This window comes from Sorex araneus, chromosome 5, assembly GCF_027595985.1.
Source record: "Sorex araneus isolate mSorAra2 chromosome 5, mSorAra2.pri, whole genome shotgun sequence".
Taxonomy (NCBI): domain Eukaryota; kingdom Metazoa; phylum Chordata; class Mammalia; order Eulipotyphla; family Soricidae; genus Sorex; species Sorex araneus.
Window position 1 is genome coordinate 2,028,967 of NC_073306.1, and position 17,403 is coordinate 2,046,369.

Consider the following 17,403-nt stretch of genomic DNA (forward strand, 5'->3'; position numbering starts at 1 on the left):
GGCGCAAGCGCTTAGCACGGGGAGGCCCCCCACCTGGCAGAGCCCAGTCCGTGCCCCCCCACTTGCACAGCACAGCCTTCTCATTTGCCTGCACCCCTCTGGCAGCTCCACTGCCACCAGCATTGGGGGTGCCTTGGAAAGCAGAGGGGAGCAGCCAGGCCCCCTCCCCCACTCTGAGGCTCTCTGCCTAGGCGCGGCCCGTCTGAATACACCCGAGGCGCCTGGGGACAGCTGGCACCCCGTACTGGGTTGCAACGTCCTGGGTGTGTTTGGGTAGCCCAGCTGCTGTGCACAGCTGCCGAGGGGGCAGCTTTGCCCTGGGGCTGGCATCTGTCCTGATGGCAACGGCTCCTTCCAACCACTTGTCTTTCTGCCGGAGTGTCCACACTCTGGGGCCTGGGTGCACGCTCAGGCGCCGGGTGTCTGAGGCCCAGGTGTTTGTCTAACAGAGTGGGATGCGGGCCTACAGGTCCCCTGAGACCACCAGGCCTCCCTCTCAGCAAACACCTCGGTCTGCAGCTGCGGTCTAGGGACCTCATGGTCTCATGGCAGGCACAGGAAATTAACACAAAAACACAAGCGGGGAAACTAACACACGGGGCCCTATTCCCACAACTAAGGCCTTGCAGCGCCTGCTTTCAGGACAGGCCCAGGAATTAGCTGTGGCTGGGTTGGCGTGGAGGATGCAGCTTCAGCAACTGCTCCACTTCCTTGCTTGCTTCTTGCAACTTGTGTACTGAAGTGAAACCCCAGGATACAATTTTGCCTTCGATGTTGCTCTCGATACTGCCTCTCTCGTCTGGCTGGGCTTGAGAGCTGTCGCTGGCCAGCGAATGACTCCTCCATTTGAAACAAAACTGACTCCAACACTGGAAGGATGCTGGCCTAGCCTGGAACATCCCCTGCAGCCTGCTCCCTGCTTGAGTCCTAGATGCCCACCAGGGCGGTCCACGTGTGGGCAGCGCTGGGCAGAGAGTGGCTCTGTAAATCCATCGCCTGGTGATGCTCCGCCCCCGCGACCAGTGCGGGCGGAGTGCTCAGGCCCCCGCTCAGGGCCACATGTGCCTCTCCTGCTCTGCCTGACCCCTGGTCTGCAGCGCCAAACCGAGACTGGGCGGGCTGGAAGCTTTCTGGGCCTCGATGGTCAAAGGCCGGGCGGTGTTGGTAGGGGCTGGGGAGGCCTATGTGGCGCTTACACTGCCTCAGGCGTGGGAAGGGAAAGCTCACGAGGGCCCACCCGGGCTCCCGGTTGCCAATAAAGAAGCGAACTGTGGGCCTCGGCGCCGCTAGCCTCCTGGCTAGGGCGCAGAGCCGAGCGCGGCGGAGATGCGGCGTCCACTTTGGCGTCGCTAGGCAACCAAAGAGGGCGGGCCCGCGGCGCGAGGAATGGCCACGCCCACCCACTGGATCCTACACGCTATTGGCCATTGTCTCTGTGGCCCCGCCCCAGAAGCCTCCGGCCTCGGCGGCGCCCCGCCCCGCCGGGCGCCCTGACGTCACGTCCGGCGGCGGCCGCGAAGGCGTCTTGGCCGCGGACGGCGGGCGCGTCCGGCCCGGGCAGTTAGGTGGGGGGAGGTGCCGGGGGCGCGGCCCGGGGTTCGCGGGGCCGCCGCGGGCAGGAGCGGCGCGGGGGGCGCGGGCAGGGGAGGGGAGGGGGAGCGGCGAGTGCTGCGGCGGCTGACAGCGGCGTGCCCGCCGCCCCTTCGCTCACCTGTCGGCCGCCGGGCCGGGGCGCGCCGGCCCGCTCAGTGCATGCTCGCCCCTCCTCCCGTGCTCGGGTTCCCAGCCCTGCGTCCCTTCGCCGTCCTCTCCCATGCTGGCCGTCCATGCAGCCTGCCCTGCCCTGCCCCGCTGGCCCCGTTGCTCCCTGCCAATCCGCCTGCGCTTGCGCCCTGCGTGCTCCCCGTGCCCCTCGCCAAATCTTCGGGGGGGGGGAGGGGTTGCGCCTCCCGCCCCCTCCTCCAGGGGCCTTGCACCCCATGCTGGCCGCCGCCTGGTGCACGCTCCAACCTTGACCCGAGCCCTTGTCCAGCCCGGTGTGACGGTGCAAAGGACGCACCTTTTCCCTCTGCTCTCCTTGCAGGACTTGCCGCTGCTGCCTCCTCGCCTGCCGCCCCCCGGGACCATGGACGGCTCCTTCGTGCAGCACAGCGTGAGGGTCCTGCAGGAGCTCAACAAACAGCGGGAGAAGGGCCAGTACTGCGACGCCACCCTGGACGTGGGGGGCCTGGTGTTCAAGGCCCACTGGAGCGTGCTTGCCTGCTGCAGCCACTTCTTCCAGAGCCTGTCCGGGGAGGGCGCGGGGGGCAGCGTTGTGCTCCCGGCCGTCTTCGCCGAGATCTTCGGCCTCCTGTTGGACTTTTTCTACACGGGCCACCTGGCCCTCACCTCCGGGAACCGGGACCAGGTGCTGCTGGCGGCCCGGGAGCTGCGTGTGCCCGAGGTCGTGGAACTGTGTCAGAGCTTCAAGCCCCACGCGCCCGCGGGCCAGGCAGCGGGCGGCCAGAGCGGGCTGGGCAGACCTGTGCCCCGTGGTGGCGGGCACGGCCACCTCCAGGAGCCGGCAGGCCTGGAGGAGGAGGAAGTGGCCAGGACTCTGGGTCACGTCCCCAAGGAGCAGGAGCTGGGTGGCGGTCGGGCTCCGCCTGGCGTCTCCGTGCAGAGCGAGAACCCCCCCTTCCTCCGCGGGAAGCTCAAGCAGGCCCTGAAGCTGTGTCCCCCCGATGGCGACAAGGAGCCCGAGGATTGCAAAGTGGCCCCGAGGCCCTTCGGGGCAGAAGATGCCCAGCTGCAGGGGGGGAGCAACGAGGTGACGGGCCAGGGTGCCGCTGGCTAGGTGGTCCTGGGGTTGGTTGGTTTGGGGCCACGCCCCGCAGTGCTCAGGGCTTGCTCCTGGCTCTGCGCTCGGGGGACCATGTGGGCTGCCAGGGATGGAACCTGCCTGCCGCAGGGTCACTGGACTGCTGAGATGCTCCAGCCCTCGGTAGAACCCTGCCGGTGGGCTTGGAAGGGGGTTTCCGCAGTATTTGGGGCCTTAGGCCAGCCTTCCTGCGGCTCAGCCCCCTGCAAGTGGGTGTTCCCCTGGGGCATGGAAGCCGGCCAGACTTGCCCCCTTCAGTCAAACCCGGGCCGTGATCCCCGATGGACGGGCTGGGGAAATGCACGTCCTCCGCCTGCCAGTGACCGGGTGGCCTCGCGCTTCCCCTGCCCCGACTCTTGTGCCTTAGTGGGAAGTGGTGGTCCAGGTGGAGGACGACGATGGGGACTATGTGTCCGAGACGGAGCCCGAGATGGTGCCCGCCCGGAGGAAGGCAGACGCCTTCTGCCAGCCCGGGGACAGCGGCAGAGGCGCGGCCGTGCCGGTCGAGTGCCCCACGTGCCATAAAAAGTTCCTCAGCAAGTACTACCTGAAGGTCCACAACAGGTAACCCTGCCCTGTTCGCTGTGTCCCCACAGGGGCGGCGGGTGGCCGGGACCTGCTGGCGCGAGTGGGTCTGACACGGTCAGGCTGGCCGGCTCCACCCCCGGGGACCTTGGCCTCTGCCGCCTTCTGTGCCTGTGGGTGGCGTGAGGCCCGGGGGCCCGTGTGGGGCCAGCCGTGACGTTGGCACTTCCTAAACCCTGAGCGGTGCCTTGGGTGCAGGGTCCGAGCCGACTTTTGGTTGGTGCCACCCGTGTTTGTGGGAGGGGCAGGCGGAGGGCGGAGCGTGGCGGCTCGGCTGCTCGGCTGCTCTCAGTGGCTGGGAGGGGTGCGGTTGCATGGCCCCTGGGCGGGGGCTTGGCCTCAGCCCTGCACACCCACGTGTGCCCCTTCAGAAGGGAAAAAATCGTTTGTTCAGAGTTGCAAGGTGCAGCCTTTCCTTCTGCTGGAGGGGCACCCACTGGTGCCCAGGGATCACTCCTGTTAGCTTGGCAGCCAAATCGGGTGCCAGGGATGGAACCCGGGTCAGCTGTGCGCCAGGCGCGCTCCTCGCCCGCCCTGCTGTGTCTGGCCCCACGGAGGCCAGTGTTTGGGCCAAGCAGCAGATGCCCCGGAAGCCTCCGTGTCGCTGTCCTGGGGCTGCTCCTAGCTCAGCGGCCGAGAGAGCCACTCTCTGGGGTGAGCCGGAGACCAGGCGGTGCTGGCGTGGACCCGCCCCCTGCAGAGCCTGAGCTGCAGCCGGGCCCGGCGTCTCCCGGCGGCGTCTCCCGGCCGCTGCGGGCACTTGCCTGTAAGGTGGCGGGGCTGAGGCTCGGGCCTCCCGTGCGGGGGACGGCAGACACAGACGGTTCCTGAGACCAGGGGCTGGGGTCCGGCGTGTTGGCCCCCGAGGGGGGCAGGCCTGGACGCGCCGGGCATGCTCGTCTCGGGGCACCGCTGCTCCAGGCTGCCCTGGCCGCGGGTCACCGGCCGACGGGGCCTGTGTGTGGCCGCCTGGGCCGGGGGGTGGGTGCTTGCTGCAGCGGCCGAGGCTGCACTGTGGGTAAGAGCCGCCGTCGGGCCGCCGGGTCTGTTTGCCGTGAGCTGCCTGCCAGCTGGCTGCGGTTCCACGGAGATGCGGCAATGGGCAGAGCGGTGCTGGCCGGGGCCCTGGGCTGTGCAGGCCGACACGGGGCAGCTGGTGGCCGTGTGGCGGGGGGAGGCCTGGAGCGGGGCAAGCGGGGCAGGGGCCCTGCGTCCTCGGGGTGCAGGGGAGCGTGTGGTCCGGCAGGTGGGGCCTGGTGCACTCGTTTAGTTTGTGGCTTAGGGGCCACACTTAGTGCCCGGGGAGCACATTAGGGGCCGCGGTGGAACCTGGGTCAGCTTGTCGGAGGCAGGTGCCCTGTCTGGCGTGGGGGCACTTGGCTCTCATAGGGCCCACCCTGGCACCCCACAGAGTCCTCGAGTCCCGCCGGGTGCTGGTGTGCCCGCCCCCGCGTAAGATAAAGCCACACGTGCCTCTAGAGTGTGTCTCTCTACTGTCTTACTGTTTTGCTCTTGGGGCCACACCTGGCGGTGCTCAGGCCCTCCTCCTGGCCCCGTGCTCAGGGATCACGCCCGCCAGACTCGGGGACCCTTTGGGGTGCGGGGACCCAGGCTGGCCGTGTGTAAAGCAGGCGCCCGCCCCGCTGTGCCGTTGCCCCGGCCCTTGGCCCTGTGTGCTGCCCTGGCTCTCACGGGGTCCTGCAGGAGGCCGGGCTCTGTGTGTGTGCGTGTGTGTGTGTGTGTGTGTGTGTGTGTGTGTGCGCGCGCGCCCCACCTTCCTGGCCTGGGCAGTGTTGCGTCCCTCGGGATGGGGGGCAGTGAGTGGGGGGCAGCGGGTTCTCTGCAGCCCCCAGACTGCCTGTGGCTCCGCAGGAAACACACCGGGGAGAAGCCCTTCGAGTGCCCCAAGTGCGGCAAGTGCTACTTCCGGAAGGAGAACCTCCTGGAACACGAGGCCCGGAACTGCGTGAACCGCTCGGAACAGGTACGGGGGGAACCGCTGTGGGCCAGGCCCGTCCCGGGGTGGGTCCGAGAGTCCGCTCACGCCATGGCCGGTGGGGACTCGGGCCCCAGCGCGGAGGGGCGGGCCCCGGTGGGACCCCCTCCTGCCGGGCAGCCGGAGCGGGCCTGGTCGGGCGGGGGGTTCCTCCCGCCGCCCCCGGGCCGGTGCCTTGGGGCTGGTGGGGAAGCCAGGAACTGGCTGGAGGCGCCCCCACCCCCACCCCCACACCCTGTGTCCCCCCAGGTCTTCTCCTGCTCCGTGTGCCAGGAGTCCTTCCGCCGCCGGATGGAGTTGCGGCTGCACATGGTGTCACACACGGGCGAGATGCCCTACAAGGTCGGGCCGGGCCTGCTGTCCGGCGTGGGGCTGGGCGGGGCGGGGCGGGGCCGGGGCTGACGGGCGGGCTCTGTCCTGCAGTGCTCCTCCTGCTCCCAGCAGTTCATGCAGAAGAAGGACCTGCAGAGCCACATGATCAAGCTGCACGGCGCGCCCAAGCCCCACGCCGTAAGCGCCGGCCGCCCAGGGTAGGGGTCCCGGGCCCTCCCCGCCCCCCGCCCCGCGCTCACGGCCCGCTGTGCCGCAGTGTCCCGCCTGTGCCAAGTGCTTCCTGTCGCGCACGGAGCTGCAGCTGCACGAGGCCTTCAAGCACCGCGGGGAGAAGCTGTTCGTGTGTGAGGAGTGCGGGCACCGGGCCTCGAGCCGCAACGGCCTGCAGATGCACATCAAGGCCAAGCACAGGTGGCCGGCGGGCGGCGGGGCTGGCGCCAGCTCGGGTCTCCCGGGAGGACTTTGGGTTTTGTTTCGGGGCCGTGCCCGGTGGTGCTCAGGGCTGACTCCTGGCTCTGTGCTTGGAGAGCACTCGGGGGACTCGGGATGCCCAGGGGCACAGGGACCTGACCTGGGCTGGCTGCACGCGGGGCACGCGCCCTCCCCGCTGCACCGTGGCTCCCGCACCTCGGGACGAGCTTTGCTCCCCGGGACCCCCCGGTGATCTTCGCCCTGTCCAGTCCTTGGCCCCGACAGGCGGCTGGCACAGCCCCGGACGTGGTACTCGGGAGGGGGGGGGGGCTTCCTGGGGTGCTCCCGGCCGCCTCGCCGGGTGACGCCCCTGCCCGCATCTCGCTCCCCGCCGGGCAGGAACGAGAGGCCGTACGTGTGCGAGTTCTGCAGCCACGCGTTCACGCAGAAGGCCAACCTCAACATGCACCTGCGCACGCACACGGGCGAGAAGCCCTTCCAGTGCCACCTGTGCGGCAAGACCTTCCGCACCCAAGGTGAGCCAGGCCCCGCCGTGTCCCCCCTCCCAGGGGTCCCCCGGGACCCAGGCTGAGCGCCCGCCCCGCCCCGCCCCGCAGCCAGCCTGGACAAGCACAACCGCACCCACACGGGCGAGCGGCCGTTCGGCTGCGAGTTCTGTGAGCAGCGCTTCACCGAGAAGGGGCCGCTGCTGCGGCACGTGGCCAGCCGCCACCAGGAGGGCCGCCCCCACTTCTGCCAGATCTGCGGCAAGACCTTCAAAGGTGAGGCCCTTGCTCTGTGCGGGCTGCACCGCCGGGCTGCTGCCGTGGCCGCTGCGGGGGGCTCCCGGGGGGCTCGCGGGGGCCGGACAGCCTGGTGGCGTGGCCAGCCCTGGACTCGGGACCCCCGCCCCCCTGCCTCACACGGGCGCTTCCCCCCCAGCGGTGGAGCAGCTGCGCGTCCACGTCCGGCGGCACAAAGGGGTCAGGAAGTTCGAGTGCACCGAGTGTGGCTACAAGTTCACCCGCCAGGTACCCCTGCAGCCCCGTGTTCTCCGGCGCCCTCCCCGCGGCCCCCGCGGGCCCCGCAGCCCCTCACCCCTGCCCCCCCCACCCCCGCCAGGCGCACCTGCGGAGGCACATGGAGATCCACGACCGCGTGGAGAACTACAACCCGCGCCAGCGCAAGCTCCGGAACCTGGTCATCGAGGACGAGAAGGTGGTGGTGGCGCTGCAGCCGCCCGCGGAGCTGGATGTGGGCTCGGCCGAGGTCATCGTGGAGTCCCTGGCGCAGGGCGGCCTGGCCCAGCTCCCGGAGCCCGGTGTCCCCGTGCCCCCGCTCCTCATCACGGCCACCATCCCCGAGGACTGTGACACGTAGCCCGCCCCCAATAAACCTGTGGCTTCCGCTCAGCAGTGCCCCCACCCCCAGACCCGGGCTCCCCCAAGGGGGTCTTGCCGCCTCGTCTCGGGCGCGTTGGTGGGCACCTTTCTGCACAGACCCGGACTAAGGGGAAACTCACCGCTGCCGCCCAGGGCCCACGGCCGGCTCCCTCTGGGGGCTTGGGCACGGCCTGGGCAGCTTCCCCTGGGCTGGCAGGCCCAGGACAGCTGCTCCATCCCTCCTGGGAAACGGGGAGCAGGGGGGGCCGTGAGCAGCAGCTGCTGCCACCCCCCAGGGCAGCTGCAGGGGCTCTCGGGCCAAGGGGCAACCCCCCTCGTGTGCACTTGGCCAGGTGCCTCCTGAGCATTCCCGGGTTAGATGACAGAAGACCCCCGTATGCCCCCTAGCGCCCTGCCCGGAGTAGCCCCCTGCAGCCAACCAGGGCAGCTGTGTCGTTCCGAGTCTCCTCTGAGGGCCCCCGACTGTGCAGGAAGGCAGGCAAGCCGACCCCGTGTCTAGGAAATTGCTTTATTTCAAAAAGTGTCTAAGGTGCCCGTGGCCTCGAGCAGGGCGCGGATGCCGCCCTGGGCCGGCACATAAATACAGAATCCACTAGAGGCCACTTAAATACGCGCCGTCGCTTCATAACTTACTGGGTCCGGCCTCAGCCCTGGAGCCCACTTCCCACGGGACGTCCCGGGGCTTGTCCTGCCTCGGACTGTGGCCAGCCGGCCCGCGGGGAGGAGCCCCCACCCGGACCCAGGTGCTGGTCACCGGCCGAGTCCCATCCACACCCACGGAACCTCTGCCCACAGGGGAGCCTCCTGGTCACCCCGCAGCTGGCCCAGCCGGCTGGGAAGAAAGCAGGGCCGCGGCGGCTGAGGGCAGGGGGCCTGGATATAGATACGCCACCCCAGGGGACAGAACTACCCCACAGCTGGGCATCCTGGGGGATGGGCAGCTCGGATTCCCCACAACCGCCTCGTCGACGGCGAGGACCGCGCCTAGGGCGAGATTCTCCTTCCCGGGCCAGCTGCATGCAAGCGTCTTCGTTTATGCGCTCCGCGGCTCCCAAGTGCCAATCTCGAGGTGGCACCAAAATGTCCTGGCCGCAAACTCTGCTCACTCCCGGCGGGGTCAGCTCGGCCCCGTTTCCTGCCGCCTGGTGAAGACGCCCTCACCGCTCGGGCAAAGGCGACTTTGGGGGAGTAAGACCCCCCGAACCACAGAAATGCCTGCACCTCCCAGAGAACATGCAGGCCTCCGGGAGCTGGGGGGTCGTGGGCGGCCTCCACCCGGGGTCTCCACCAGCAGGAGCCCCGAGTGCCCGGGTGGAGCCGGCCACAGCGGGTCCCTGGGGCTCAGCCGGTCTCCGGGCCAGAATCTCACAGCGGGTCCTTGTGGCCCGAGGGCCGTGTCCTGGCTCAGAGGCCAGGGGGGGCCGGGCGGGCCCCTCCGGCCGCAGCGGAGCTGAGGAGGGCTCCCGGCCAGCACAGGATCCAGCTCCTCCTCGGCCCAGGGAGGGCGCTACAGGAACGCCAGGCGCGGCCGGCCCACGGCCGCCCCCAGCCTCGCGCACCGAGAAGGGGCTCGCGGTGCCCCCGGGGCGCCCGTCGCCTGCTCAAGGCCCTCCCCGGGCCGGGCCGGGGCTAGTGCAGCTCGCGTGGGTCTCGGGGCAGCCCTGGCCGGCCAGGGTCCAGGTCACTGCGGCCGCTGTCCAGCTCGAAGCCGCGTCCGCCCAGCGGCGTCTGGGGCATGAACTGGCGGAAGATGCTGACGCTGCCGTGCCAGAAGGTGGGCTCCGGGAGGCGGCCCACCACGCTCCAGGCCCGCGCCTCGGGGTCGTAGGCCTCCACCACGTCCGAGAGCTCGAAGGTGTTGTCGTAGCCGCCCGACACGTACAGCTTCCCCCCGAGCACGGCCAGGCTGCCCCCCACGTGCACCTGTGGGCCGGGGACAGAGCGTGAGCGGGCGGCCAGGGACCCCCACCCCCGGAGTCAGCCCTGCCAGCCCCAGAGGGACGGCCCGAAGTGCTTCCTGGGGGCAGGGCTGTGGCCTGAGCTCGAGGTTTCTTCGGGGGTGTCAGGCTGGGCAGGCCAGGGGCAGCCCCGGGCGCCCCCCTAAGCACCACAGGTCTCCGTAAGGCGACAGGGAGTTGAACAGGCCCTGACTCAAGTCGGGGTGTTCTTCGATTTGTTTTGGAGCCACACTGGCTGTGATCCTCAGGGATCACTCCTGGTGGGCCGTGGGAGGGCCACTGTCCGGGGGTGGGGCTCCTGTTCGGAGCAAGGTAGGTGCTCACCGAGCCTATATTCCCCAGGACCATCTGTGAGCTGGGCTGACCACATCCCTGCCCCAGGCCCTTTGCACCTGCCAACATGCTCAGTGTAACGTGGCTCACAAAGAAGCTCACAAAGCCTGGGCTGTGGCCGCCACACTAGGTGCCCCAGGGACACACGGGTCTGTCTGTGGCCCTCCCTCAAGGACTGTCCCTGGACAGCCGTGGCTGCCCAGTGCTCACCTGGTTCATGGCTGGGATGGTGCTCCACTCGTTCTTGGCAGGGCTGTACACGTCCACCTCGGCTGAGTCATCCCTGGGGGTGGGGAATAGGCAGAGTGGGTACCGGGCAGCGCCCCTCTCCTGATGCCCCCCGCCAGCCGCCAGCCCCAGGCCTCGCTCCCTGGGTCCTTCAACCCCACGCAGGGGCCACACTCGTGCCCTGGAAATCCGACCAGGACCCCTATGGCCCCCCGTAGCTGGTTGATTTTTTTTTTTTTTTTTGCTTTTTGGGGTCACACTCGGTGTTGCACAGGGGTTACTCCTGGCGATGCTCGGGGGACCCTATGGGATGCTGGGAATCGAACCCAGGTTGGCCTCATGCAAGGCAAACGCCCTCCCCACTGTGCTATCGCTCCGGCCCCTCCCGTAGCTGGCTGGGCAGTGTCCTGCCCTACTGCCCCTCCCAGGCGCACGTGCTCCTGTCCCGGGGGTCCCTGCCCCTACTTCCTGTCCCACCCACGTCTTTGTCCTTGGTCACTGGCAGAAAAGCCATCAGTTGGGGCTGGAGCGAGGTGCAGCAGGAGGGCACCTGCCTTGCACGCGGCTGACCCGGGTTCAATCCCCAGCATCCCGTATGGTCCCCAGCGCTGCCAGGGTAACTCCTGAGTGCAGAGCCAGGAGTAACCCCTGAGCATCGCTGGGCGTGACCCTCCCTCCGGGCGCAGGCCTCACCTGCAAAGGAGGACAGCACCCCAAAACTGCAGCTGGGCCAGGGGTGCAGCGTGGCTGGGCCCTGAGTTCAACCATGGCCCCCAGCACCCCGCAAAGTGCCAGAGAAGAGAGAGGGAACGGGGTCCCAGACAGCGCCCGCCGTCCCTGCAGAAATGGGGGCTCACCGAAACACCCATGTGCCAGGAAACAGAACCCCACCCTGTCGCTCCAAAACCTGTCCCCCAAGAAGCGAGCCTGGCCCGGTGAGAGGGTCAGGCCGCTGAGGGGGGCAGTGAACCCCCTGGGGCTCTCACGCTGACACCCCCCCAGGGGCACTCAAACCAAACCCGAGCCAGAGACCTTAAAAAGCGGGGGCTGGAGACAGTACGGTGGGCAAGGTGCTTGCCTGGCACGTGGCTGACACAGGTTCGACCCCAGCATCCCAGACGGTCTCCGAGCCCCCGGGGAGTGACGCCTGACCCAAGGGCCCGGAGGCAGTCCTGGGCACGGCCGGATGTGTCAACCCACCCCTCCCCAAAGGGCCGGAGACGGTGGGCGAGGAAGCTGCCTTGTACACAGCCCACCCAGTCTACACTGCACAGGCCCCCCCAAGCCCCCCCAAGCCCCCAGAGAGGCTGCTCCTGAGCCCAGAGCCAGGAAGAGGCACCACCACAGCACCTGTCAGAGGAGGCCCACGCTGCCTGCCCCTCTGCCCGGCCGCGTGGGAGGGCGGGGAGGGCAGATCCAGTAGGTGGTCCTGGGGGCAGCCCGGCCGGAGACAAGGGAGCAGGCCAGGGGCCTTCTCGCAGGGGCAGGAGGGACACGGGAGCCGAGTGCTATTTTTTTTTTTTTTTTTTTTTGCTTTTTGGGTCACACCTGGCGATGCACAGGGGTTACTCCTGGCTCTGCACTCAGGAACCACCCCTGGCCGTGCTCAGGGGACCATATGGGATGCTGGGATTTGAACCCGGGTTGGGCGCGTGCAAGGCAAACGCCCTACCCGCTGTGCTATCGCTCCAGCCCCCCCCAGTGCTATTTATAGCGGGAGGGGGTGGGGGCCCTGCAGGAGACACCCAGCGCCTGGGGGCGGGGCGTGCGTGGTTGGGCAGTTCGGCAAGCCTAGGAACAGACCCTCGGGACTGAGTCCCTCTGTTCCAGCCCCCCCCAGCCCCGGGACCGAGCACTGGGCGCGTGGGGCAGAGACTCAGCCGCAGAACCAACACAGTGCCCTCCTGGACCGCCTCGGGCAGGCTCAGATGGCCAGGGGGGACGGCGCTTGTTCCACCCCCACCATCCCACAGGGCCCCCAAGTTCTGCCAGGACTAACTCCCGGGCGTAGAGTCAGGAGTAACCCGTCAGGTGTGGCCCCAAACCCAAAACACACACACACACGGGAGGAAATGCAGGTAGACACATGCATGTGTGTGCATGCACACGTGCATACATGTAACATACATGCATACAGACATGCACGCACACACATGCAGGCTCTGTACAGAGCACTCCGAGTTCCTCGGATGCCCAAGCAGACCCACCCAGGTCACGGAGCCGCCTAGGGACAGAGTGAGCCTGTGCAGGGGGCCGGGCGGTTGTCCTGGTTCCGTCCCGGACGGGCAGCGCGTGCTACAGGCCCTGTCCACCGGCCCTGGATTCATTCAGAAAGGCTGCTGACCCCGCCCCAGCTGGCCAGGGCACAGGTGTGCTACGGAGGGGCCCTCTTGCCAAGGTCTGTCCACAGGAAGCGCCACCCGGCAGGGGTCCGCGTGGGCAGGCCCCTCCCAGCGCGTGTCCAGGCTCAGCCGGGGGCCACGCTGAGCCCCAGGCTTGATCCCCTAAGTGACGCCGAGAAGGGCAGCCCGGCACCTTCGAATGAACGAAACCAAACCGAACCCACGCCCAAAGCAAGCGAGAGCCAGGCCAGCACTCAGCAGGCCCCGGGGCTGCCAACAGCCGGCCCAACCCTCGGGCGCACCCAGGCTCGATCCCAGGCACCACCAGGAGTGGTGATCCCCGAGCACTGCTGGGTGTGCTCCAACCCCCCACCCTCAGGTGCTGCCCCGGCACAGTCAGGCTGCAGCGGCCCTGCCTGCCAGGTCTGGGCTACACTGAGCACCCACCCCTGGGAACTACTGGGGCACACCCACGCCCCCCTCAGCATGAGAGCAGCTCCAAGCACCACTGTGGGCTCGACCTCCCGGAAGAGAGCGGGAGTGGGCCAGAGCGATGGCCTAGTGGTGGGGGCTCACCCTGCACGACGCGAGCTGGGTTTGGTCCCCGGAGGGTCCCCCACCACTGCCAGCGAGCACAGAGCCTGGAGTGGCTCCTGAACACCGCTGGGTGTGGCGCAAACACAACAAGAGAAATGGGGGTCCGGAGAGATCGCACAGCGGGGAGGGCGTTTGCCTGGCACGCGGTCGACCCGGGTTCAGTCCCCGGCATCCCATAGGGTCCCCCGAGCACCACCAGGGGTGATTCCCGAGCATCGCCGGGTATGACGCAAAGAGCAAAAACGGGGGTGCAGGAAGCCCCCCAGGCCCGCCAAGGCCGTGCGTTCCGGACCCCGGCGCCTCTCCCGTGCAGCCGGGGGCCAGGGCCGCGTGTCGCCGGGACTCACCTGATGAAGTACATGAGTCCGTTGAGTGTCACCGTCTTTGGGGCGAAGGACCAGGGCGGCAGCGGGCCGCAGTCCACCAGGGACCAGAGGTCGGCGTCGGGGTCGTAGCACTGCATCACCATGGCCTCCTTGCCGGCCAGCGAGCCGATGGCGTAGAGGCGGCCGCGGCAGGCCGTGGTGGAGCAGTTGTCCAGCGGGCAGGCCATGGGCCGCAGTGCCTCCCACGAGTCGGTGGCGTGGTCGTAGCGCTCGGTGCTGTCGGCGGCCACCACATACAGCAGCCCGTCCAGCACGGCCGAGCTGTGGTACTCGCGGGCCTTCAGCATGGGCGCCACCTCCGTCCACTCGTTCACGCTCGAGTTGTACCGCCACGTGCAGTCATAGAGCCGGGAGCCGTCGGACCCGCCTGCGGGAAGGAAATGCGTCCGCTCACGTCCCCCGCGGCGCCCCGCACCCGCACCCCCGGAAAGTCACTGGCTTCAGGTTCTCAGGAAACATCTGGGGGGGCTTCCGGACGGGGGCTGCGGGCCACAGGAGGAATACCCCATCTCTGCGGCGGAGCTAAGGCCCTGGGGCCAGATCTAGGCAAACAGCAACCTGGAGCAAGGACCCTGCACACGCTGACCAGTGTCCATGAGGACAGCAGGTCCCAGCCAACGTCAAAGAACAAGGACGGACACACACACACACACACACACACACACACACACACACACACGCGCGCGCGCGCGCATGCGCGCGGCCCCCTGCCAAAGAGAGCCTGTAGGGAGAGGGACATGGGCCAGGCCGCGCCACCAGGGGTCTGCTCTGGGATCCAGCCACCGGCCGCCGGCCGCCTCAGCTCAGTTCGGAAAGATGCCAGCTGGCCCCGGACGAGGGACACTCGGTCACCTCCCTGAAGACGTCACACCAAGAAGGGCCGCAGGGAGCCACACTCGCTCAGCCTCTGGCCGGGCCTGTGGTCAGCACTTTGCCTTGGCCACTAGCCGCCGCTCACCTTCCAGCCTGGTTTAGAAACCGAGAACCCGCGGGGAGGGGTGGGGGAGGGGACCACCCCTCCTGGCCCTCCGGGGGAGGGGCGAGAGGGGGGGGGCCGCGGCTGAGAGCTGTGAGTGTAAACGGCGCCAGGCTTAGCCAGGGCGTCGGAACCCCAAGGATCCGGGGCCGCATTCCCAGCCCCGGGGCTGGCGCCACAGGCCAGAGCAGACTGGACACGCTCTCGTCTCCGAGTCGCGGCAAAGCCCTGGGGCCGCCTGTCCTCCCCGAAAGCACCTGTCCACCCGCGGAGCTCAGCTGCCGAGACCCCAGTCTGGGGTGTTCAGCTCTGACTGCGGGCCCCCGGGGCCCAGCCAGGCCCTGGCCAGCTCCCAGGAGCCCCCGGGGAGCCCAGAGCATCTCCGGAACCGGCCCGAGAGAGGGCGCCGGGGGCACCCCTGCAGATAAGAGCCCGCCAGGGCCAGGAGCTGCTCGTGCAGTTCTCTCCTTATATAGCCGCAGCGCCCGCCCCGGCGCCCGCGCAAGGCGGCGGCCGCCAGCCCCCAAGGGGGATCTCTGTGCAATCAAAAATGTGGGAGAAGCCGGGTGTGGGGCCCGCCCTGCGTGACTCGGCAGTGTTTGGGGGCTGGGGCCAAGCCGGGAAGAAAACCTCAGCATGTGACTCTGTTTACAATACCGCCAGGGGCAGCAGACCCGCAGCCATGTGACCCCCCCCCCAGCAGCCTGTCACCGGCGGAGGATGGCAAAAAGGAGAGTGGGCTGATGGCTCACGGGGCGGCCACCTCCGGGGCGGCCCCTGGATTCCTCCGGGATGAAAAGTGCCCATTGTGTGACTGTCCCTGGGCTGGCGCCGCCACCCGCCCGCCCCCGCTGGGCGCCGGTGCCCGGGCAGGTTCGGCGCGGCCCGGCCCAGAGGGCCCCCCGCCCGCCCGCCGCACTCACCCGTCACGTAGATGTCGTTGCCCAGCGCCGCGATGCTGTACCCGCCGCCCAGGTGGTCGGGGAACTCGGCCAGGTAGCGCCACTGGCCCGTCTGCGGGTTGTAGCAGTCGACGGTGACCAGCTCGTCGCAGTCCTGGTCGCAGCCGCCCACCAGCACCAGGATCTCGGCCAGGCCGGTGGAGGGCCGCGGGCGCATGCGGGGGCACGGGCCGCGGTCGTGGCGGTCGTAGCGCGCCGCCTGGAAGTCGCGCGCCTCGCGCAGCAGGCGCAGGCAGGGCGGGCAGCGCGCCACGAGCGGCTCGGCCTCGACGTGCGCCAGCAGGTAGAAGCGGCGCACGAAGGGCAGGCGCACGGCCTCCAGCAGCTGCGGCCAGTGCGCGGCGCGGCGCGGCGGGTCGGCGCGCACCCAGCGCAGCGCCAGCTGGTAGGCGGCCTCCTCCTTGGGCACGCACAGCCCGTCGTCGCGCAGGTAGCGCAGCAGGCGCGCCAGCGGCAGGCGCTCCAGCTGCTCGGCGCCCAGCTCGCCCACGTGGCGCAGGATGAAGCGCTGCGCCGCGCTCGCCAGCCCCGCGCAGCTGAAGGCCTCGGCGAAGTCCTGCATGTCCAGGCAGTTGGCCAGGTCGAGCTGCTGCTGCAGGAAGGCGCCGCACGCCTCCTTCACGGCCGGGAACTGCAGCAGGTCGGCGGCGCGCAGCAGCGGCTCGGCGTTGTCGCCGCTCACGGCCACGCGGCCCGTGTAGCTGAAGTCGAGCAGCAGCTGCAGCATGTCGGGCGGCACCCCGTGCAGGCGCACCCGCTCGGCGCGGCTCTCGCGCAGCTGCCCCGCGAACATGGCGCGGAAGTAGGGGCTGGCGGCCGCCAGCACGGCGCGGTGCGCGGGGAAGTCGCGCCCGCCCGCCGCCTCCAGCGTCACGTCGAGGAACTTGCGCTCGGCGCGCAGCTGGCTCAGGCCGCGCAGCAGGCTCAGCGCGTGCGCGGGGTCCGAGAAGGGCAGCACGGCCAGGGGCGCCGGCCGCTCCATGGCGCCGGGCGAGCGGGGCGGGGACGCCGCGGCCGGGGCCGGCGGGACAGACGCGGCGCGCCCGGCCCCGCCGCGCTAAATACGGCCGCGCCGCGCCGCGGCCTCCGGGGGGCGGGCGCGGCGGGGGGACGGGCCCCGCGGCGCCGCCCACTTAACCCGCGCGGGCCCGGCGCGCCCGCCCCCGCGGCTGAGTCACCGCCCGCCCTTCCGGGGCCGCCCGGGCCCCGCGCCCGCGTCCCCCGCCCGGCGCCCGGCGCGGCGAGGGGCCCGGCCCGGGGGGCTCGGCGCTGACGCCCTGGGGTCTCCCGGGACGGGCTCGGACGCCGCGGGGCTCGGCGGGTGCGTCCTGTCCCCGCCCCCCGGCCTGGGCCCCAGACTCGGGCGCGCGTGAACTTGACTCAGCGCTCCGGGCGCGGCGCTGCGTCGCGGCTGATTCACCGACGGCGCGGGTCCCCCCTCCACCCGCCCGTCCCGGGGGGGCTTCTCCGCCTCCTCGCCCGGGCCGGGGAAACGCGAAGGGCCGAGAGCAGGGCCCCCGGCACTTGGGAAGGAACCCTAGCAGGGGGCCCGGGCCATCGCAGACCGGCCGGGGCGCGCGCCTTGCACAAGGTTCGGTCCCCGGCCCGCCCCCCCCGCCGGGAGGGTACCCCGGCCCCGCCAGGAGGCAGGGTTCAGCTGGGCTCGCCCCACTCCCAACCCCCACGCAAAAAAAAAAAAAAAAGCATTTGGAGGTAGAGCCTCGTCCCTATTCCGTGAGAGGCACTCTGGGGACGCGCCTCGGGCTCAAGGTCAGGCCCGACCCCTGCAGCGCCAGGCCAGATGGCCCTTCAAGGCCCTGGCGGGGAGGGAGGCAGCGAGGCCCAGCGGTGATGTCAGCGGCCCTGTCAAACCCCGCCGGAAGCTGGTCTCCCCGTGTTGGCTTTATTACTGTGCGGTTTCGGGCCAGGCCCTTCTCCCCGCACCTCCAGTGCGCTTGGCTTTTGCAGATGAAACCTGGGCAGCGGGGCCCGGCCGGGGTGACGGGCATGCCTGCCTGGCACCCTGGCACGCA

General features: G+C 69.8%; 2 protein-coding genes across 2 annotated transcripts; one reads left to right on the forward strand and one right to left on the reverse strand.

Annotated features, from left to right (window-relative positions):
* The first annotated feature begins 1,466 nt into the window (after positions 1–1,466).
* On the forward strand, positions 1,467–7,597 carry ZBTB48 (zinc finger and BTB domain containing 48). The gene is made up of 11 exons (XM_055137571.1): positions 1,467–1,565; positions 2,084–2,809; positions 3,228–3,424; positions 5,318–5,429; positions 5,691–5,783; positions 5,865–5,951; positions 6,031–6,185; positions 6,585–6,721; positions 6,803–6,967; positions 7,128–7,216; positions 7,308–7,597. Exons 2-11 carry the CDS (start codon positions 2,126–2,128, stop codon positions 7,563–7,565), a joined length of 1,977 nt encoding a protein of 658 aa, XP_054993546.1. The 5' UTR covers positions 1,467–1,565; positions 2,084–2,125; the 3' UTR covers positions 7,566–7,597.
* A 485-nt stretch (positions 7,598–8,082) lies between these two features.
* Positions 8,083–16,438, reverse strand: KLHL21 (kelch like family member 21). The gene is made up of 4 exons (XM_004607054.2): positions 15,332–16,438; positions 13,394–13,799; positions 10,090–10,162; positions 8,083–9,511 (listed from the first exon to the last, which is right to left on the reverse strand). The coding sequence occupies exons 1-4, from the start codon at positions 16,350–16,352 to the stop codon at positions 9,218–9,220; spliced, it is 1,794 nt and encodes a 597-aa protein (XP_004607111.2). The 5' UTR covers positions 16,353–16,438; the 3' UTR covers positions 8,083–9,217.
* Between the last annotated feature and the right edge of the window lie 965 nt (positions 16,439–17,403).

Coding starts and splice junctions, on each gene's coding strand:
- KLHL21 (XM_004607054.2), bottom strand. CDS start 16,352: ATGGAGCGGCCGGCGCCCCTGGCCGTGCTGCCCTTCTCGGACCCCGCG. Junction 13,800..15,331: donor CAACGACATCTACGTGACGG/GTGAGTGCGGCG, acceptor TCCTTCCCGCAG/GCGGGTCCGACGGCTCCCGG. Junction 10,163..13,393: donor GGACTCATGTACTTCATCAG/GTGAGTCCCGGC, acceptor CCCCACCCCCAG/GGATGACTCAGCCGAGGTGG.
- ZBTB48 (XM_055137571.1), top strand. CDS start 2,126: ATGGACGGCTCCTTCGTGCAGCACAGCGTGAGGGTCCTGCAGGAGCTC. Junction 6,186..6,584: donor CACATCAAGGCCAAGCACAG/GTGGCCGGCGGG, acceptor CCCGCCGGGCAG/GAACGAGAGGCCGTACGTGT. Junction 6,968..7,127: donor CTGCGGCAAGACCTTCAAAG/GTGAGGCCCTTG, acceptor CTTCCCCCCCAG/CGGTGGAGCAGCTGCGCGTC.